The sequence below is a fragment of the Haliotis cracherodii genome, unplaced genomic scaffold (genome assembly GCF_022045235.1).
Source record: "Haliotis cracherodii isolate W230 unplaced genomic scaffold, xgHalCrac1.p SCAF_2, whole genome shotgun sequence".
In the NCBI taxonomy this organism is placed as follows: Eukaryota; Metazoa; Mollusca; class Gastropoda; order Lepetellida; family Haliotidae; genus Haliotis; species Haliotis cracherodii.
This window is the reverse complement of record NW_027266275.1, coordinates 22,179,264-22,203,648: the sequence shown is the minus strand read 5'-3', so window position 1 is coordinate 22,203,648 and position 24,385 is coordinate 22,179,264. Positions and strand designations below refer to the sequence as shown.

General features: G+C 39.0%; 1 protein-coding gene across 2 annotated transcripts in view; it reads right to left on the bottom strand.

Annotated features, from left to right (window-relative positions):
• Nucleotides 1-295: 295 nt before the first annotated feature.
• Nucleotides 296-24,385, bottom strand: part of LOC139467418 (cadherin EGF LAG seven-pass G-type receptor 1-like) — a 131,205-nt gene continuing 107,115 nt past the window's right edge. For both annotated transcript variants that reach the window (XM_071248978.1, XM_071248979.1), the window contains exons 25-26: nucleotides 8,782-8,895; nucleotides 296-4,463 (exon numbers count right to left, since the gene is read on the bottom strand). In XM_071248978.1, coding sequence (XP_071105079.1) covers nucleotides 4,329-4,463; nucleotides 8,782-8,895 — 249 coding nt within the window. In that variant the 3' untranslated portion in view covers nucleotides 296-4,328. The remainder of the gene's footprint in view (nucleotides 4,464-8,781; nucleotides 8,896-24,385) is intronic.

The following is a 24,385-nucleotide window of genomic DNA, read 5'->3' as shown; positions in this document are numbered from 1 at the left end:
CCAACAGAATAATCTCACACCATACTTTTGCACGACACCGTTACCACAATTGCAACATAACAAAATCCCAACACAGAATAACTCATTTACCGCTCATATAAAAAAATATATAAAAAGCTTAAATAGTAATATTGCTTTGTTTATTTCATGATGATGCATCACTTCAAATGTGTCACTCACCACTGACCAATATGCAAAATCAATACGCTCAGTGTCTACCCACTGTTGAACAACGTCATTGAACACAAAACACAGACCGCTTTCCGTTGTGTATTTTATTGTAAATTCATCACAACCATTGAGCATAATTGTCTACCATGATGTGCAGTTGCAGACCACGCGGGTACATATGCACGGAAGGGAACAATACACTCAGCTACAACCCCACAGCGTTTACTGTAGGTACACGGTGTTCGTACATGTAAGGTCTAGGTAAGTTGTTCGTACAACACTAGGGTGATCTGTCGAGGATTTACACACTTTAAGTAGATAACAGAGAAACAAGTAGAAACAAACTCTATGGGGAACACACAGGCAGAATGCAACAGGCATACACAATAAAATACAGTCTCCCGTACTTGAAGTAAACAGTTCTTGCTGGTCGATTTTGGCTTTAATTTTGTAAGCCTTAGTAATATCTATATTAGTATCTCTGTGTTTAGGCCAAAGTAACAGGCAACAAACTTATGTCAGAACTCTCGGGTGTGCTTCCCGTAACACTGTCAAAGCTCTGAAGCATGTTCCCGTAACACTGTCAAAGCTATGAAGCATGTTCCCGTAACACCGTCTAAGCTCTGAAGCATGTTCCCGTAACACTGTCAAAGCTATGAAGCATGTTCCCGTAACACCGTCTAAGCTCTGAAGCATGTTCCCGTAACACTGTCAAAGCTCTCAAGCATGTTCCCGTAACACTGTCAAAGCTCTGAAGCATGTTCCCGTAACACTGTCAAAGCTATGAAGCACATTCCCGTAACACCGTCAAAGCAATCAAGAATGTTCCCGGTAACACCGTCAAAGCTCTGAAGGATGTTCCCGGTAACACCGTCAAAGCTCTGAAGGTTCCCGGTAACACCGATAAACATATTAAACATATTGCCAGTAACACCGTCAAAGTTTTCGGGCATGTTCCCGGTAATATCGACAAGGCTAACAAGCACATTCCTGGAAACACTGTCCAAGTTCTCATGAATGTTCCAGGTAAAACCGTGAAAGCTCTCTAGCATCTTCACAGATATATTATACGATTATCTCGTAATAATCACAATTCGTTTGAGAAAAGGATTTGGAAATCAATGTTGTCATGAAGTTGTTGTGATGTGTTTGACTGACATTAATGTATATTGGTACACATGCTTGACACGAGTCACTGTTAAGTTATGCGCTGGTGTCATCCCTGATCCATAATGTTCAACACTACCGTAGTCGACGTACAGGGCGATCTCAAAATTAGAAATAGGGGGTTCTTATTACAATATTATTTTGTTGAAAACAAAACAGTGTTGAAAGATAAATTTTGTGCTTCATGCTGACAGCCTGAAATGTTTATATACGAGAGATACATTTTTCCAGAATTTAATTACCAATAATTTAGGGTGCATACAACAAACGAGTGCGTATTATACGCGAATAAACAAGTGTTGTGTACATTGATCAATCGGAAGGGGTGCTACTTGGGATTTTCAGTAACCAATATAGTAGCAAATATCGCCGTGGGCGCTTATTAGAGCGGGCGCGTATTACGTCGAATACGGTATTATTCCTTTAACGCCCAATGTAATCTGTTTCGGAGGATGATCAGGGATGACTTCATATAACAAATCCTGACAACTTATAACATATGATACCAATCAATCTGTCCATTGCTACTACATCGTTGAAGCTTAGATTTTATCGTAAAGATGTATTGAGTATAATACGTATTGCGGTAAGTATTTCTCATTTCCTTTCAAAGTTCTCAATCAAACTCATAAATACATTGCGATACACACTGTAATTCCATACGTCTAACCACCATAATGCATATGAAGGAAGGATGTATGGCCTAGTGCCTTTGTTTGTAACAAAATGGCTTCATGAATTACTATCACAGTACAAACAAAACCGTTTGATTTTTGGTTTGATCATAGCAAATAATATACAATAGTATAAACAACAGTATATATAAACTGTATCAAACAAGTAACATTGCTATAACATATTCTATGACAAAACATATACAAATTGTCAACACAAACGTCACACATATATCTCAGCATTACAAGAACATGTATATATACAAACGCGCAAATATGCTTGGAATCATATATTAATATCTCACACTCACATTAAGTAAGACTTATGTTAAGAATAGGTCATATACACATAAAGGAAGCAAGGAAGCTGTGCAATAGACGTAAATAGACGTGGCATCTGCGGAATCGCTCAAATGGGTAACATATCAAATAAATATATACCTTCATTCATAGCCAATACACATTATTGCAAGGTACATTGGTTGGCTTTCACTATACAGTAACCTACCATTAATGTAGGGCACGGATAAAGCATTTCAACTATAATATAGAACTCCCAAGTATCAAGTTTTATTTGTATTATAAGACGTTCGTGTCCATATATACATCTTGTTGCGTCTAAATCATTCTCAATGATTATGCAATACTGATAGCTTTGAAGATTTGTTTGTTTGTTGTTTAACAACGCACTCGGCAATATTGGACTCCAAGAACCTACCTCGATTTGCTGTTAAAGTTTTTGCACAAAGCAAACGAACACACACAAATCATGAAAATATCATTTTTTATGTATTTGTTCCCATATCTTTCAACAAAACCATTCAATATTAGATCGAAAGAAATTTCCATGCGAGGAAAGTCATATATGCTGCAGATATTATATCTCTCACAATATTCAAATAATTTTGTCCAGCCGTAGTCGTGGGTTTCATTCGCATTTTATGATGTTATATACGAACACGCACTTAAATGATACGTACACAGCTGCACACATTTGGATTGTTTTGTATCCATGTATCTAGTCCTGTCAAATAAGTTCAGTTACCTTCTTTTTTAGACATAGTAACCTTTAACCTTGGGGTAGAAATTGATAGAATTATTCACAATGAATATTGCCCAGCATACTGTACCAACTATGGGTAGATAGCATGGTCTTAGACTCCAATTTGGCGTATGTTGATAAAAACAGGAGATGGCATATAAAAAAAAAGCTTTAGTACTGCTTTTCAAACATTTACTTGATGATGGTCAAACTGGCCAGATAGAAGGCTAATGTCAACCTAGGAAAAGGTTAAGCATCGCCGCTTCAATATGTTCATGTTCATGTATCCTGAACCTCCATGCATCCCTTGGTGGACATATGTACACGTCATCGATCTCATTCTAATATGTGTCTATGATGCTACCGACGCCCCTTGCACAGTTGGCACAAGAATACTGTGTGTTCCTCCAGATGATCGCAAGCACTGGGTCATATCATATGATATAAGGAATAAGAGGAACCAGTTGAAAGGGGAGCCAAATAACTACCGTCGTGAAGCAGTTACAAAACTTGTAATTCGATAATCGATTTCAGTTTCTATATTTCAATATGGGCAGCTTACTTGTTTAACAAAATTACGTTTGTTTTGTCCGAACAGTAAGGAAAGGTTATGATTTATACAAAAAACTACCATTATATACGGAAATATATTGCAAGCGGTGTAAACAGTTTTGACAGGTGTATATATCAATATTCACGCAATCAGATGAAGACTGAAATAGAATTCCTTAACAATACGTTAACTTTTAGTCTAACCATCTAAATGCATTTATTATTAGAAATATACAGTATCTATAACGAGTCTGTATTAGACGGTGTGAATGGCAGTACTGTTGGTAGGGATATAATCAATGAATACATAATACACATTTGCCAGTTGTCACAATTACGCTTCTGTTTGACTGGATGTTCAAATCCATGATGTACACATGCATACAGCTCTGCTCAATATCTGCTGATGGAATGTCTATTCTAATAAGCAACGATGGTTCCCGGTTGTCTCATCAACAACGCTCCACATGACTTCATATTTAGTAACATCAGGATTGATGAAAATCCTTTTTGAACTTATTTTTGTCGAAGATCATCCAGTTTCGTGGAACAGGTAAACATCTTTGCCAATCCTGTCGTCACATTGTCACATGTTTCCATAAAACGGACATTTCGTTGAAATTTCTTTAAGGGTTGCGGGATCTCGAATATATATTCCACTTTATTAAACAATTTGTTACATCCTGGATGCTTTCGGGGGACGATACTGTTTGTAGCCATGTTTAAACGGAAGTGATCATTTCACAATCTGATCCCTCGTCACTGCTAGCCTCGATGTGACTTTTCTGCTTCCGCTGTATTAATTCTCGTCTCCTCACAGGCTTCGGATCAAGGGGCACCGCTTCCACACAGGCTTCCTGAAGGACACAGAAACAGAATTTATTACGGTGAAGAGATCTCCCATTTGATAAACATACAGCTGTATTACACATTGTGTAATACCAAAACGCGTGCTTTTGTACACTCGGAACACGTTTCACGAACAAATATTGAAAGCTCTCAACATCCCTTGGCCTTTTCAACGACATTGCGTGTGGAGTTGATAGATCACTGAGAGGAGCTTATGCACACTCTATGACCCCAGCAACCTTGTAGCTAGACTGACGTCACATGGCATTGTTTCGCCGGTGGATCTTGCAACAAAATTCCACAAATTACGTCATCGGGTATTGTGACGTTATTATAAACTTTGAGGTGCAAGGTCCGTTCCACAAGGCGATCGTATTGTAGTGCAACGACAGTCGTCAGTCTGTTAAAAAGTATGCGAGTTGCGATAGTCTTAGCCCTACGATAATTTTGTGAATTCTAAAGGTGGACCGTTGTATGGTATTAAATTCATGTTTCAACTTGTGACGTGTTTGAAGTATTATTTAAAGATACTAAACGATGCTTTCGCTTTCGCTCGTCAGATACCACAACTATTCACTCGTTTCACAATATTGGTATTACACGGGAGCTCGTTTAGTATCTATATATACACTGTTTGTTTGTTTGTTCGTTTGTTTGTTGTTTAACGCCCCACTCAGCAATATTCCAGCTATATGACGGCGGTCTGTAAATAATCGAGTCTGGACCAGGCAATCCAGTGATTGACATCATGAGCATCGATCCACGCAATTGGGATTGATGACATGAATCAACCAAGGCAGTTAGCCTGACCACCCGATCCCGAAAATATACACTGAAATATGAGACAGTTTGCTCTGAATAGCAATAACAATGTTGTGATTCAAATTACCAGGTCGATACTATTATTGGTGTCGACCCCATGCAACAATTCATGACATTTGTGTGAAAAAAGGCAAGTAAAACCCTGCGTGTTAGCTTGCACAAAAACATGTCATATCATCTCCCGTAACAGATACTTTTGTAAGGAATATACATGGGTGTAAATTACATGAATGGGTCACTGAAAAAAATGCATTTCTTACCTACCATCATCGATGTACAAAAAAAAAAGTAACAGAGAGTTGATAAATAGCATTAAGCATAGCTACCAGTAAAGACACGATGTTGAATCACGAATACAATTTTAACTAAAGATACAGTAACAGTGTGAGTAGTTCATATTTGATTTGAATAGTGATCATGTTTCCATGACCAAAAGCGAAAAAACCCTTTCCATATTCATGATAAATCTTTGCTAGAAGCAGAGTCGACTGTCCGATTCCGAATCACTATAAAAACACACAGTAACGTCCCATTGCATTTAATTTGTCAGGTTTTAATGAATGCCTTGACGACGGATATTACAGTCTGGAAACAGACGAATGCAAACACAGAGACTAAAACATCTCTTCTGGGCGCCATTCCAACACACTTTCACAAACATATTTCTAATTGCCATCCAAGATAATTACACATTTTTCACAATGTCACTGGTAGTGAATGTCTGTTATGTTCATTCACCTTATCCAAACCCATCCATATAGTTGTGGCTATTTTCATGTTATATTAAAATTAATTAAATCAAAACTCATATTCCTGTAACTACCGTCTGCCATAAATCCCTGTACTTGCTTCCAATCAAGTGAACTCTATTCTGCCCAAATGATCTCAATTTGTCCAGTTGTTCCTGTCAACTGAAGCTAACCCAACCTGAACACTGAGGTCCGTTCTTACAGTAAATCACTGGCAAAGAAGGAAGATTTATCACCCAGACTTCGCAGAGGATCCCCTCGCAGATGAAACTTGTCAGAAGGAAATAAAGATTAAACGACCGATCATACAAAGCCAGACCCGACGAGCGAAAATCTAGAGGCAGAGCCCTGGTATTTGTACAAGGTAAACTCCAAGGCCCCCTAAAAGGGGTCGTGTCTCGAAACCAATTTATCATCCTATCCGGGCATATGCGTATTCAATATTGTCGAGATAGTCATACAATCCCCTGCATCGGGGAATTAGAAATCACACCCTACTCTCAGCAAAGGGATCGTTTGAAGAGGAAGGAAGATTATTTCTAGGAAGTGTTTGTCATGGTGTCAACGGATGTCTGCCGCTGGAGAGGCATCAAGAAGGACAACGGACAGAACGAGATGGATTCATCATCTTCGGCGCCCAGTCGATTTTCCAGCAGATACTTCGTTTACTTTAGAGCATATTTCGCCCAGCTAGAGCCTGATGAATGACACTTTACTACCACAAAGCCGTTGATACAGATTTATTTGACATAGCCAACGGTGTAGAACTGACATAAACTTCGCCAACTACTTTATTTGTCCGATTCCTTCCCTAATTTAATGCAATCGATGAGCCTGGCGTGCCAAAGATTTTGACCCCTGTCGGAAAAATGTTCCCTGCGCCCAATTGCATTAATACAAATTTCCTCCGCGATATTAGAAGCTAAATAATTAAACTGACTCTATCAGACATTATATTCATTGGCAATATGGAATAATAAATAGCCACAAGTTGCGATGTCGAATGATAAGTCGGAACATGAGAAACGGCTTATTCCTTATCATCTTGTTATTGCTATGAAGTTTGTAATTGCTTTCATAATTCAAGGAGCGGCTTGCCTCTTGTTGGCCTCTTCGTGATGTACAGTTTCGTCCCTTTATTTAGACAACATTAACAAGGTTGAAGCTCTAAGTAATTTACGTTAGCATGAGAGGGAAGCAAGATCCATCATTTCTTCACATCGTTGCCTTTCACTTGGCTGAATTGGGTGACGAGCTATATCATGTCAATTTCAACAGTGTCATAAAAACGATATTGCTCGTTCCTTCCGATTGGGCAAGATGTATTTTGTGGAAATACATTACACTTTTGTTCAAATGCACGGCAGTTATGGTAAAATGCATTACGATTTGGACGAAATACATTACCAAACATTTCCATTTTTACATTCACGTGAAATGGAAAACGTCAGTCGGGAGTAGTATAAGAGTGAAATATCTCCGACATTTATTACCGTATTTACAGTATGGGTTTCTCCGGTTCATTTACAAGGATATGACACATCCAATCAAGACAGTAAATAATTCTGAAACTTATATGAGGCCTACACGTCTATTACTTGTAAAACTGTCCCGGGTTATATTTGCCCCATATTGATTTGTCCTGTAGACTATTCTATCAACCCTAAACGCCCCGATGGCTTCGCTCAATCTTATGTCACACAGCCAGGGGAAGCCTTTATAAAATGGCTCCAGATTACATTTGTATATTTTCAATTTATTTTTTTCTTCAATGCATGGATATACTCATAACTTAACTGGCACACCTAGGATCAAAGTGACAGCCAAACCTCTAAATTCAGTAGGATATTTTCGGAAGGTTGAAACGGTCATGTTTTATTTCTTTATTTTTTAGTTTGTACATATCGCATGTGACATTTTCAAGTTGTTTTTTCTCTCTAAAGTAGTAGAAGACTTAGTGAGATTCCGATAATATAAGTTGTCCCTTGTATAAATGAAGCAGATAACTTCTTAATCCGGAGAGTACGGTTTATTGTCCATAACAACCCCGTTAATCTGGACGTGTTATTTAAAACTGTTCGATGAAACATCGTTAATCCGCAGTTCTGTTTACAAGAGTATGCATAATAAACCTTCTTAATCTGGACGTGTTATTCAGAATTGTCCGATGGAACCTCGTAGATCCAGATATTACAGATTTCGCAAATTGTTCTCTACAAACATTGTTATTCAGAACAGTTTTAGATTACCTACATCTATGATTATTTAGATTATGATTGTTTAATCAAGATAAAAAAATTATGAATTATTTTATTCCTATCTCTTGATAAAGATGAGCTATGACCAATTACCAAGCTCGTGACATTACCAAATGACATAATCCATCTGTGTAACACTACCAACAAAAACTGTACAATACACAAGTATAAGATCATTTTAATGTATATGCTATTTCTTTCATTTCTAACCATACACATGTTTGATAAAATAATTTCAAAGTAGACCAAAATATATGTTAGTTTCATCCCCAGTATTCATTACACGGCCAATACTGCAGGGACAACCACCCCTGACATCTACACGTTCAGAAATAAACTCCGTCAATAAATCAATACGGGGAACATACGCGCAATCTTGAGTATCCGTATTTTAAAAAGAAATATCATTCCCTGTACGTCTGTCTAAAGGACGGACGCTACACAGCGAGAATACCCTGCTACACGGACGCACTCAATGAGTCTGTGGCCACACTAACCTTCTCCAGTACCGAGCAGGATGCCAGGGAGTCGAGAGAGTGATCGTCGTTGTACTCGAAGCCCTGGGTCGTCAGTGCCTTCTTCTTCTGGCGATTCTTCAACACAGCACGCACCTGCAGAAGAACGGGGTTATTGTAGTAGTGTGGGGAGCCTATACATATTTTTATATTAACGCATTATCTGTAGGACTATCTAATATGTCCAGTGAACATTTTGTTTCCTAAATCTTGTCGACAATTGATTTGTTTTCAAGGATAATCGGAAGATGTTATGTTGTAGAAAAAAATATCTCTCCCCTCCCCCCAAACCTCCCACACATACGGAATATCCTATGTTCGGCGCTTTTTGAGACTTTTCTGCATCTGCGTTGTGTAACATGGACGTGAGCATATTATAATTATACATTGAAACAGGGTACGTAGATGGGTGGTTATTATCACGTTTTCCATTGTCAATACTTCACTGACTTTCAGCACTAATATCCATCTGGCAGGAATTTATTGTAAAGCGTGATGACAGTTTTATCTTTCATCAGTTTTGTTCATATTTGAATATCAACACTTTTGTGTGTCGTTTTGCTTTTTTCAAGGTCGACTTTGTGATGGAAGATTGGGAATTAAGTCCGGGGAGGTATCGTCGAGTGAGTGATCAGCTTGTCGAGTATCACGGCTTGCCACGTCATATCGTGTCTTGCAGAAGATCGACATTGTTACATTAATAAGTGAGGGATTATTACTTAACGCCGCACCAGCAATTTTGTAGCTATTCGCGGAGAACATTGTAAGTATGTGTGTGTGTCGATTTTGGTTTAGTTGAAACACGTCGAACGAGAATGCTATTGAAGATTACAAATAACTTTTGTGCAAAGTGAAAACCATTATGCTTTTTCGGACTTGCGTTTTTTAATAGGTATTCAGTTTGTGCCATTGGTTTCTAATGAAAAAACCCAAGCACTGAACAGCCAAGAACAACCGACAACATAATATTTATCATCTAGTTGTACGTCACATGTATAATCGCTGTGTAAACTTCATGGACGTTTTGTGGCAATGTTACCGTATTGTGTTATGAACACTATTAATACGAAATACAGAAGTATGCAGTATCACCCTAGAACATAAGGTGATGTGTAATGGGGTTGAACGTCGCGTTCAAGATTATAGTTCACTCACGCGCGCGTGTGTGTGTGTGAGTGTGTGTGTGTGTGTGTGCCAGTTTTCCTTATGTCCCCTTAGAGCCAGATAGTTCGTTTGTTTCATTTGTTTAGCGCCGCACTCAGCAATATTCCAGCTTTATGACGGCGGTCAGTAAATAATCCAGTCTGGACCAGACAATCCAGTGATTGACATGATGAACATCGCTCCACGCAATTGGGACGCGATGACATGCATCAACCAGCCAGCCTGACCACCCGTTAGTCGCTACTTACGACAAGCATGGGTTGTTGGAAGACCTATACTAACCCGGATCTTTACGGGTATAGAGCAGATAGGGTTACAGTATTGCCATTCTTAACGTCTTTCCATCCGTGAAGATCTGGGTTAGAATAGGCCTTCAGCAACCCATGCTTGCCGTAAAAGCCGACTTTGCTTGTCGTGAGAGACTAACGGGATCGGGTTGTCAGGCTCACTGACTTGGTTGATAACATCGTATCCCAGTTGCGAGGATCGATGCTCATGATATCAATCAGTAGACTCGATTGTTTACACACCGCCGTCATATAGCTAGAATATTGCTGAGTACGGCGTTAAACAACAAACAAACAAATCTTAACGTCTCTCGGTATGAGGCAGCTAATCTTTTTTAGATGCTCGTACCATCGACCTCCCGCACTCCGGGCAGACGCTCTATCCACCACACCGCGGCGGTCGGTGAAAGTATGCAACACTGTGTGGTGTATAATCACAATTCTTATCAATAACACAATAGCTGACTAAAGCTTATGGAATAAATTATTACCTGTCATCTGATCGCGAAGCGATGAAAAAAGATGTTTCGCAACATGTCGAGGCAAAAACGAAAAAAAAGTGTTTGCGAACAGTATCGAGATATATTTTAAACCAATCGTCTTAATGCAACTGAAAATTTGACAAAGTTTACAAACATTGACGTCATCTGAACTTCAATCTTTGATAAAAATCTACCACTCCACATCCTCAAGAAAATCGTGGAGAGAGCTTGAAAAATGCCTCTTACGGGCAAACAGTGTCACTTTTTACTTTTAATGTAATTACAAAAAGTTCAGAACAATCCGTTATTTAATTTGTAAAAATGTTACATTGTAACAACTGAACATATTCCAGCACAATTAACACGCATATTTCAAGACACTTTACTATTTAACAAACAAAACCTTTGATCCAATTCGCAAGCACTGCTTAATGTAACGCCGTGCTAACTGTGTTAGATTCAGTCAATGTAGACACTCGATACAAAAATTGCATTAGTTAAACGACAAGCCAACTGACAGCAGACGCTGAGCTCGAGTTGCACGTGCCCCTAAAACATATTTGTGTCGGAACTCATGGGCATAAACAAGATCCTTATTGTGTTAGAGGGAGGCGAAGAAAAGGCAGAAAAATTAATTAAACCCTAGCGTTTCGAAGATGATATGTTGGCCTGGAAATTACGCCCCTAGATGTTGCAATTTTGGGTACATTAAACCAACAACGAGCAAGTTAGTGTGACTTGTCTTGAATTTAAAGAAAGACCAAATGCTCCTTTGAGAAGGTAAAATATGTCAGATTCGTCTTAAGATTTTCCGGCATATCGACACCGTTGCTTTCTTCGTTGATGAAAGTCGATGATATCTCATAATTGACACTTCTGAAATGTCGCAGTGTCAGAATGGTACTCGGTGCAAGTCATTACAGAAAATGATTTGATTTTTCTATTCAAAGATGTTGTCAATTGCGAATATGTGATATTTAAATTTACTTCTTACAATATGGCTGACAGTATATTATCCCAATTTGCATAATTCAAGAAGTTAAATTATGTTTCTTTGACCGTCATTTTATAATATTAGCAGTTGTTATCAAATTCAATAGACAATATAACTGATATGGATATTTTGTTGTTAACTTTGCTCACTTTAAATTAATTATTAATGATTCATATATGTTAGGTATTGATGGCATTCTTATTTATTGTCTTATAATTGGTTGAAAGAACTCATAGCTCCTGAGCATTACACTCGTAAATAGACTTTGACAGAAAATGATTGTAGTGTTTTTAAAATTACATTTTAATCATATTTACGTAACATTTAAATGGGATAATATTATTTGATTTTGTGTTATTATATCAGTTACAAATAATATGATTTGCCATTACCTAAATATGATTATGTTCATACTTTTCATTTTAAAAAATTAAATTTTAATTTCATAATATCTTAATTAAGACAGTCATCATATCGAATTGCTTCATTAAAATGAATCATGGGAAATTCACAGTTCAAAACATTTAAATCTAATAACATGCGATAGTATTACATTAATATGCAAAAAAGGACAAATGATCATCAAATGTGCGACAAACATTCACATATGCGGGGCGATCTAAAAGTTAAATTACAATCCCTTCAGGAATACGTCTCGATTTGATCAGTGACTCAGGCACAGGGGCAAATCATTTCAATCTCTGACAAAGTCCAACTGTCACCCGTTTCCCGTGCACAACAGAGGCGAAAAGTCGCCAATTACATCTGAATTAACTTTTACTAACTTTTAAATAAGTAACACAACACCCATCCGTTCCTCCCAACATTGCCCCGAGCCAAATTTCAAACCGGGCGAACAGCAGCTAAACAATGCATGTTGTTTTCGCCTTTCCAGTCATTAAAAGCCAACCAGTTGACAATTCAGATGGTTCGTGTTCACTGCCCACAGTCTTAATGCCTCAAGACAATGACTTCTCCAGGACCGTCTGTTCTATGAAATCTGGAGGCAAGCCACTCCGAACGCCGAGACGGGTTGGGACACGGGTCGTGAACACAGAGCCTGCTAATCAAAGCTTTAACTCTATTGGGTACCCTAAACGTAGTTAATTCCCTAAACAAATGATTTTATTCATTATCCTCTTGAATGGCTATTCTCTCTGAAACTGCCCATGTAGATTTGTGGTCAGTGGAGGATACTAATTGTCCACCTGACCAGCTGTCGGCTCTCGGTAGCGTTCGTTCCACAATCTGCTCCCAGCCAGGTTTTAGTGGCAACCGGATTAGTCTAGGATGAGTCGGCCATCCTGTCTTAATCTTACGTTTGCAGGACGGTGTTGATTTCGTCTGGGTTTGCAGTAATCAATTTGACTTGATTAGAAACTGATTTCTGGTTTGGCACAGTGGGTAATTATCGGTTCTTGTCTGTTAACCATCTGAGCAGTATGTGGAATTGATAATAAATTCTAACGATTTATATTTGGATTTGGTATAACAGGAGCCTTAATTCGTCCATCTCATCAATATCAAAAAACAATTTCTGTGAAAACAGTTCATCTAGAAGTCGATACAAACGATAGTACTGACGCATCTTTACGAACAATGTTCATGAGAATGACTACATTATAGACAATATGTCTAAGAAAAAAGTAAGATGTACATATTATAATCAATATATTTGTGTTATTCTTATACACATTTTAATATATATTTATATTATTCTTACACATAACTGTTTACTTTGATGAATATGATTATTGTATGCTAGTCAATATCTAACACTTGTAGTAAATAATATCCTTTGTATGCATAGAATAGACAGCCATAAAAGTTATGCAATAAATCACCATCGCCCTGAACGGGCATAATCCGCTTACTGAATAATAGAAACAAACATCTCTCTCAAAACATAAACCAACTCACAATGGTCCTTATACCAATATAAGACGGTCTGTATGATCTTCTTACGTCAATAAAACCCTCAGACACAGCAATAATCCTCAAGTTGATATATGCACACGCTAAAACAATAAGTGATGCACAAACCATACCATGTTCGCCGTAGATATACAAATACAAGCCTTGATAAACTCATAAATTCTTCCATGCAAATAAATCACAAAAAGTCAAATTTTATGTGAATGTCCTTTGTACTTCCGACATACAAAAACGCTAGGATCCCACAAGGTTAAAATGCTTCCCTTCCTTTCAGGAATGGAAATTTGCAATTTGATTACGCGCACAGGCCCCTGCTGCGCTTGTCCGCTAGCGTGAGAAGCAACACGAACCGTTGTTACAATTGCATGTCATTTTCAGTCTGCAGCGCCAGTAATCACTCGCACATCATTACGTTCTGTGCATTGTCTTGGGACAATTAGATCAGCGAGAGGCACATTACAGCTTTATGGCAGTATGGCATATGATATGAACTTTTCCATCTGCGAGATGGTGGTCCGGCAACAAGACTGGACAGAAAACAGACACCCAGCTTGACGGCTGACACCTATATGAGCGAACAGATCACTGGTGGGTTATAGCATCACTTAGTCAGAGAGATGGCATTTAAGATATAAGTCGGTTTGATTCTATTTTACTGGTACCTTGTTAATCATATATGCATTTTCGAACCCCCTTGGACCATAGAACATATGTGGCGATATATGTAGATCGAGATAAGCGGAGTACGCCATATATGAAGCTATAGGCGTCTAGTTCTGCTGGGAGAAATGTAGTTGAATACAACGAGATATATTTAACTGGAAGTCTTCGGGATCATCGAAAAATACGTCGTGTAACATATAGTTCGAGATAATCGATGACCATCATATATAACAAAACCAGGTATATTGTTCTGATGGGATATATCTATTCAATACAGTCACCTCGTTTACTCGAAATTCTGGAGATCATCGAACACTTTCGAAGATTTCCATAGTTCGAGACAAGCACAGTATCGACATAAGGCGATAATCATTATGTTGTGACCAAAAGGAAACGATATCGCTCTGAGAGTATTCCGGCGCCTTAGACGACAGGGCTATCCATGACCCCAAATGAAGTTTCAGAGTGTAGTTATAGGGTATTATCGTAATTGAATTGTCAATTGGACAAAAGTGTGATTCTTCATACACAACTAATCTCAAGATTCTACGTCCGTATAATTGTACCAGATGCTACCTTTACGAAAACATGTTTTTGAACTCATGTACATACAAACATATGCTTATATTTTACCCCGTCCTAAAGTTAAACAAACCAATAACCCAAATGTACTTCTAATGCATAAAATATAATTATTTTTAACTTTAAGAACACCTTTTTCGCCTTTGGTCTCTTTACCGAAGAGTAAAGGGATACATGTCATGAAGGAATAACAAAATAGCTATTGACACCTTCCTACCTCAACACTTTGGTTGAATCACGAGGGTAAAGTCTTATCTGAACAGATGTCTTCGCTGCGATGACCATGGTAATTACTGTCCTTTGGTCACTGTCAAGTAGTGGTCACTTCCACGCCAGTGGACGTTCTGGCGAGTTAATTGCTCTTAACATCCGTCATGCAATGGCTACTCCACATGAGTGGTACTCGTCTGTCTTGATGAACCAGCTCGTATGATGGAGACGTTTAGTTCTTGTGGAAAATCTGGACATTTAGTACATTGATCCCATTGTCCTGAAACCTGTCGTATTCACGGTCCTTGTCATCGTCCGTGGACAGTATAACCACGTTAATCCAGATGGTATTGTTCAGATCAAGTGTTTTTCGGATTAACTAATCATTGTTAATGTCCTTTGTATGTATACAAGCGTTCGTGACAGATATCGTTTGGGGGAATTTCCAGATAAACAGGGTTTCACTTACCCTTACACGGAGTGTCATTTACCCTAAACGCGAACACCTGGTGTCATCACTTATTTTCAATGATCCCTTCATATATCTGCACCATTAGTTTGCCTTTTATGCCCAGTGGAATCTGTTTCGGTCGATAATCGAGACTGGCTATTCTCTGGAGTTGACGTTATATATCACATATGCATTATTAGTGTGCTTATCGTACTGTTTTGATAGCTTACCAGATCGGTAAGACCATCAGTGCCTAATGACCAAACATGAAACTGAATTTATATACATTGCACATGCTTTTTTATATAACGGTTAATATTACCATGTAGTTCATACCGTAAGAACTTTAATCCGGACTTACCGTTTCTAATAAAATCATGCGGATAAACAAATCCGGATTAACGAATCAGAGATACCTACTAATAATGTCCTATAATCAAGTAGACATTCTGAACCACACGGGGTATCCGAAATTAAAGGTTCTGAAACAACGAGGCTTCAATGTGTAATGTATTTGTCCATTTGGTAATGGAATATTATTTACTTCAATACGCCATGGTATAAGCGAGTATGCATTGTAAAACACTGATTTACATGTACGGTAAGTGTGATAGATACACTTCTTAAGGAACGACGTGGCCGTTCTTGTTTTCGTGTCAACATACGTTTAATTAAGAACCGATACCTTATCTGGTCATCGGTCTCAAATAATAGGAGAAATAGAGAAGAAATATTTGCATGCACAAAGGACAAAGGTGCCCCATCATCATCAAAATCAGTTATTATCACCATTTTTATTTTGATCTTAAATGCAGCCTTCATGATTACTCAATGGTCCGAATATTCTCTTCAAGTGATTTCTGGACATTTACTGTTATAGCGTATTCACGAACTGTCTTATTGTGCTATAAGTCTCGAACGTTCTTAATAAATTATCTTTAATGATTCGACGTTGGATGACAGCCTTCAATATCAACTCAAACATAAGCATCTTAAAATCAGAATCTCGTTAGCCAGTCGTATTAATAACGCTATCGCTGACAACATCTCGCGAGAAAACCCGTCGAAACGTTACAGCCGGGTGATTAACGATTTTGAAACATCAAACACTCAGAGCGTATTAGTTTGAAATGGGCTGTATTGTACGGGTCAAGGGATGTGTTAATATTAATTATAGTGTCCAGCTGTCCGTGTATGGCAAGGCAACACTGGTCAATCTGTCGCAGTCAGAGAGTACCGCTGGTCATCTCACAGCTCCGTCTGGTCAGCACGTTAACGACATCAAAGTTACGACTTTGTCACGTGGATCTGTTTAGATAGGATTTACGGCAGAATTGTAGGCGTGGCAAAATCAGAACGAGGTCGTGACCTACTAGCGTGGATAAAGCCCCAAGCTGACATTTTATTTTGTTAATTTGTAATGTGTAGTTTTACTGCCAACTGATACCTGCTTTTATTGTCCAGCAATATTTATAAACACTACTGTCGAGGAGATTACACGAACTTTAATCAACCTAAAGACCCTAGGTCGAGTCCTGCTTCTCAGAAAAACGGAAAGTACACGTATCCATTTCCTATCGAGAGTGTTATTTTAATGATTATCACTGAAGTAATCGTGCCACTGACATCTGTAACATTACAGTTAGGATAATTATAACCATGATGGACCACTTACACCTCTGGAATATGGCATGGTTTGAGATGGATCAAAGTAGTGTTCTTCTTGGGACATCTTTATGAGTCGGGGCGGTAGGGTAGCCTCGTGGTTAAAGCGTTTACGGAAGTTGGTTGGTTGGTTTGTTGTTTAACGCCGCACTCAGCAATATTCCAGCTATATGACGGCGGTCTGTAAATAATCGAGTCTGGACCAGACAATCCAGTGATTAATACCATGAGCATCGATCCACGCAATTGGGATCGATGACATGTATCAACCAAGTCAGCGAGCCTGACCACCCGATCCCGTTAGTCGCCTTTTACGGCAAGCATGGGTTGCTGAAGACCTATTCTACCCCGGATCTTCACGGGTCCATCACGCCGAAGACCTGAGTTCGATTCCTGACCTGGGTACAATGTGTGGAGCCCATTTCTGGTGTCCCCCGCCGTCATATTGCTGGAATAATGCTAAAAGCGGCGTAAAGCTATACTCACTCACTCTATATGAGTGCCCTGTGACACACTTGTAACATATACATGTATATCCCTTGATATATTTGTTGGCTATTTGCACATGTACACATCATATAGGAATATGTCTCATGTCATTCACATACAATGATCTTCTTCGTTTAAAGGGAATCGTTTTAAGGGTCAGTCGCATAGAGAGATTATACATACATTATCAAATCGCCTGTATAATTTTAGAAAGACTTTTAGGAATTGTGTTCAGCTCTTCAGTGTGTGAGTGGCGTTCATTATCAATGACTCATTCATCAAGTACGCACACACTATGATGTGGGGTCTGTAAACTACCAGCATGATACGTTCGTTGTGAGCACGAGGCTTCAAAATATATATCGTAATGTTAATCTTAGTTGAGGTGAGATAAAATGGGGTTTAACGTCGCGTTCAAGATGATTGCACTTATACAGCGACGTGCATGCACGCGTGTGTGTGTGTGTGTGTGTGTGTGTGTGTGTGTGTGTGTGTGTGTGTGTGTGTGTGCGAGTGTCTGCTTGTACTACTCCTGGCGAATGCCGGTTTATTGTGCTAGCCCACTTAGATACCATGCCGCAGTTTTAACATGAATACACCACTCAGACACAGTAAACTGACTCCGAGCCGACCAGTCCTTGTTTTAACCCTTTAATGCCGAACGCCAGACAGGGTGACAACAAGTACTATCTTTGAGTGTCTCTTTGGCGTGGCCGGGAATCGAACGACCGCTAAAAACACTATACAGCGGGGGCGGTCTATTAATCAAGGGGGAATTTACAATACATATATCATAATAACCCATACCCGTGTCAAATACATCACCCTCGAATAACCATTCCTTGTTTCGTTCATTTGAGCCACCACCAAACATAGTATATTTTCCCTTTTGTCCGGTAGTTTCCACATAGATCAGAACCACGAGGTGTCAATGAAAAAAACTCAACATGCTTGTACTACACTTACTGCCATACTGCACGCAAACATTCTCGAACAATAAAATACAATAAACGTAAGCTTGTCGCAGCATGAAACAGTCCAACAATCAGTTTGAAATCGAGACATAATTTTGAAAGGTTTAAAGCAATTGACCGTTTTCCTCAAATGCTAATACCTATCACAATGGCACAACAATGATATGAATTACATGCATACAAATTACCCTCTTCGGACCCAATATGTACAATGCCAATTGGCCCTTAATCCTTTCTCCGCATTGGAGTTACATATAGAAAAGCCCCGTACCATGCACTCATCCCCTTGGTTCCAGAGTAAACTCCCAGGACTTCTCAAGGTCAGCAGAGCGCCACCAGACGTTTTCTACCAGAACTCATCAATAATATTATACGTTCTCTTTGACAGAACTCATATTTTATGAAAACGTATTGCTCTTAACTTTTCCCTTGATAGTTTACATTAAGTGCCATATTTTCAATTTAGATAATGTTTCATGGCGTTCTTTATACTTACTTTATATCCAGACCATTCCCAGAAAAACCTTCACGATCCACGACACATACCATTAAGCGAAGAACTTTTTCGTTTCAAATTAAAATGATATACAGTAACTCTTCCGACCCAATACTTGTATTTCATGAATCGTGTAAATCTGTAGAGCTCGTTCTAGAAGTCATCCATATTCTCTGTGTTTTTCCTAACACCAGTAGTTCCGGTAGAATTGACACAATTGTCTAAACCGTCCATGTGTGTTTCTCAAGTTATCAGCTGGTGCAGACATCGGCTCGTTACCTTTTAACACGATTAAATCTTTGAAAGAAACATGGACGGCTCACGGTGTTCGGAGCAACAATCGCTCCTGGTTTCCTTGACCATGTATCACTGTACGTTCTTCTTTAGTTATCCATGTTTTGCCTTTATCAAAGCCATTGAATTCCTACATGTTTTAAATGATGTTTCCCTGTGTTCGCAAAACGTATTTTACAAATCCAATTTGGTTGAAACATATATCAAAACAAGGAACATTGCCAAATAAGTTTATCTTAAACTCCATGTATAGCGATGATCTGACACAGTTCAATAACGTTCCATTAGCCAATTGGCTTTTCCACTGATTTACCCACCTGAACCAGAAATAAAAGAGACACATCTGTTTCATATTTAGATACATGTATATGCGAGTCAAAGTGACAAAAGTATCCACAAGAATGGAGGACAACTTTCCTTTTATGTCCAGCAATACCCAAGGACCTCAAGCCTTTGGTGTCTATATTTCACAACTTTTGAGATGAAATCGAGCATATTCTTTCCACGACGATTTCAAAGCGAGTCCTACGACTCATGTTCAAAAGTTGATTGCTCGGGGCTACAAAATGCAAGGCCTCATTAAAGCTTTCAAAACGTTTCATGGTAGATATATGGAAGACATTTCCAAATTTGACTCATCCGTGACCAAAGTTATGTCCGATGTAGTTCCCTATTTTGCCTTGTATCAAAAAGCGGGTTTGTTTCAGGTGAACAATTGACTTGCCAATGCATGTGTTTGTGACGGGTGCCAATGTTGTGGTGGGACACACTTGAATCTGGTATCATTACAATTTGAAAGTGTTTCATTAAACACATCCTTATCATACCTCGGAAACGGACAATGGAGTCTACTCTTTTCGGAGTTTTGTTATGATTATGGAAATTGTTATTGTCGCTTATAGTTAACATATTCATAATTTTTTAGCATGTATGGTTCTGATTGTTTAGCAAATGTTAAATGTAGGATGCATAAATACTAGGAACCCCAACTTATTCCAGAAGTGTACTGAAGTATTTCATTTTGAACATCAAACTGTTATTTTGTCCCATCTATAAATGCTTCTGGTGGACATTATGACCCAGTGTGGTATTCAGTAAACACAAGGTGAGGTGAAATGGGGTTTAACGTCGCGTCCAAGATTATTGCACTTATATAGCGACGTGCATGTACTTGTGTGTGTTTGTGTGGCTGCTTGTACTAGTTTGGGCTGATGCCTATTTATAGTGCTAACTCACTGAGATACCATGCCGCAGTTTAACATGAATATCCCACTCAGTATACTGACTCCGAGCCGACCAGTCCTTGTTTTAAGCCCCTTAATGCCGAGCGCCAGACAGGGTAACAAACAGTACCATCTTTTAACGTCTTTTGGTATGACGCGATCGGGGGTCGAACCCCGGACCTTCTGCTCTCCGGGCGGACGCTCTACCACTAGACCACGGAGGCGGTCTCAGTAAACACAAACCTTTACGGGTAAATATACTCCAGAAACACAACCACAGCATTTGGACAAAAATTCAGTATACCAGTGCCAATGAACATTCCTTTATACCATAAACATTCAACTGAACCATAGCATACGGACTAATATGTACCATAGCAACAACTATGTATTAGTGAGTGAGTTGTATCTAAAGGGACTTGGCTCCGCCGTTGCTCATTTCCGACTGAGGCCTCCACGTAATAATCAATGTCTTGAGTCATTGTCTTTAAGTAGTGAGGGGAATTTAAACCTGTTCGGTTTATAAAATATCGTAAACTGTGAGTTATCAGACAAAAAAAGCCAGTTGTTAGAAGATTTGATATTTTGAAAGCCTTTATTGCACCCGTGAAGATCCGGGTTAGATAGGTCTTCAGCAACCCAAACTTGCCGTAAAAGGCGACTATGCTTGTCGTAAGAGGCGACTAACGGGATCGGGTGGTCAGGCTCACTGACTTGCTTGGTGCATGTCATCGTGTCCCATTTGCATGGATCGATGTTCATGATGTCAATCACTGGATTGTCTAGTCCAGACTCGATTATTTACAGACCGCCGTCATAAAGCTGGAATATTGCTGAGTGCGGCGTTAAGCAACAAAGAAACAAACGAACAAAAGACTTGATTCAAACATGCAATGACTGCCAATTTGCCCTTGCGTAATCTCCCTTTAACATCCCTTTGAAAGGTATTTGATTTATTTCGGCGTGTAAGCTTAACGTTGATGGGAGTTTGGGTGAGATCGGGGTTCACGTCACTATGTATACTATTTCAGGTATTTCACGGCGTGTCAGCCGGATGTAGGAGGAAAGCCCCCAAGTGATGACCCTCAGCACTTAATTACAACGCCTATGGCTATCCATGACGCTTTCTTTAATATATAACCTAACCATACAATAGTGTCTGGATCGTTATTTGCTCCCTAACACAGATGAAAATGTTTTCAAAAGAACACTACTTCCACACTGGTAGCTCTGCTTTCTCTCCTTTTACCTCCCTCCAAAGAGTATCAGACCCGTGAAGATCCGGGTTAGAATAGGTCATCAGCAACCCATGCTTGCCGTAAATGGTGACTATGCTTGCCGTAAAAGGCGACTATGCTTGTCGTAAGAGGCGACTAACGGGAACGGGTGGTCAGGCTCGCTGACGTGGTTGATGAATGTCATCGTATCCCAGTTGCGTGGATCGATGTTCATGATGTCAATCACTGGATTGTCTGGTCCAGACTCGATTATTTACAGACCGCCGTTATAGGTGGAATATTGCTGAGTGTGGCGTTTAACGACACACAAAGAGTATCATATTGTTGACATATAGGATTCGACTTACATTCGCTCATACCAATGCATAATATATTCAAATTTGCTGTACCAGCAGAAATTCTGCTATATGTGCATCAAGATAATAAGTTTCAATTTACAAACAGCCCGTTGAGGATATACAAATGCACCATTAATTAATTGCACCACCACATACATCGCTTAGTAGTTCTAGAATGATGAATGCACAAAGTGGAAGAGAATTTGAATGCTTGAAATACTTCCATCCCTTGATTTGATTTTCTCAATTTTAAAATTCAGTTCAATTAGCGTCGCCTCCGTAAAACATATTAAAACAGTTATGAAGAATATTGTCCGTGGCAGAATACCATAAATGTGAACGGTGGTGGTTTAATGGGATCTGGCCCTTCCTCGAGATTGGGGGACGCTCTGACTTTTAACCCAGAGTCAAGCAGCGTTCCCCAAACATTGAACGTCAAATTCTCTTTAAACTCGCGGAATTACATGGCTCTTTAGACAGTTAGTATAAATAACTGTTGCGGTGTGAAAGGGAACAGAATTAACTAATCGAGCTGAAAAACACCCGTCATTTCTCTGTGCTACAATTTGCAATCGTATCGATATTTCCTTTAGCCGTCATGAATGATACATTAAATATGCTACATTTTCTCGTGAAACAGATGAAATATCGAAGTGAATCTTGGTTGTAATTTCGCAAGACAAACTCTGAGTGTATTCATTCCGTATGGCCCATCAACGAAGCGTCAACTTCTTATGATTAATGTGGGGACGAACTTTTTATTTTCAGCGCCGTATTCCAAGATGTTTACGAGTTATCTAAACATGAATGGGCCAAGTATGGGCGTTAATTTGATTAAACAGTACCGAGAATATGGCTTTCACAATCAGCTGAGATAATTGGAGAGAATCTCGCGTCGGTGGCGCACATGTCCTGCGCGTGCACGTCTTGCATCGTCACGATTGAGTTCGGTGTCTTTTCCGAGTGTGTTTTCACAAAGCACAATACAAGATTTTATAAATCAAACACACAGATGGTCGTTTCTGCCTGGTGTAGTTTTCCAAATTAATCACTAGCAACGTGAACGTTCTTGAGTTAAAGCCTTCGCTTATGCGACGAGCTAATTCACCCCTAACGTAATCTGCTAATTCGCCGATTGCCGTTTGTCTGGCTGTGTTTAGTAATTAAGGCCTTGTGCACGTGATATTATCGTTATCGAGTAGTTGCGCCTTTCGCCTTTATTTACACTCGGTATCGTGAAAAGAGAAACGACAGGCTATCAACTGACAAACGCCTGCCGCTTGATTCTCATAACAATGGACACAGTTCCGCTCTCTGATTTCTCCAAATGAACCGACGATATGTTTTAAACTAAATTAGATTAAAGGTTAGGGGGTATAGAAGTGAAAGTGAGTTAACTATGGCTAGATATTGCCGAGACTCTGGGCAACATATGGCCACTGCTTCGGGTTGAGAGCTGATCAAATGGCCCCTGACCCCAGTTTCCTCAAACCATGATTGAAAATACTTTGTAGTTTGTGTTATCCGCGTTCACAAGTTAAATTAGAAATTAACTATGGAATTAAAACTTAAATACATTTCAAAGTTCTGTTTCTTGTCCGTGACAAATGTTTGCACTTTGATGCAGGAAAAATACTACTTCCACTCAATGATGGAATTAGCATTAATTCTGGTACAATTTGAGTGCATCAATATCGTTTGAAGATAGACAGCAATATTATAGAGTGGTACCGACCTTTCAATCTGGAAAGGCAAGTAATGTACATTAACTCGTGACAATTAAAAATATTCAGTTTGGTGCAGCTCGGATCACAAATAGATCAAACAGATCGATGATAAACGCATCTACATGCGTGATAGAACGTGTTTAGTAAACTAGAAAATACAGCAAATAGTATTTTCAAAACATTTTACAGGTATACATGTGTATATGTTGTAAAATATCGATACATGAATTTGAGACATAATTAGCTAAGACAACAAGGAAAATATTCATTTAATAACCAGTGTATATGGAAATATGGTTAAAACGAACTCAAAGGGACCACTAACTTTAGTTTGTTATAACCGTAGTTCGTTATAAGCATATATACAGCATAAC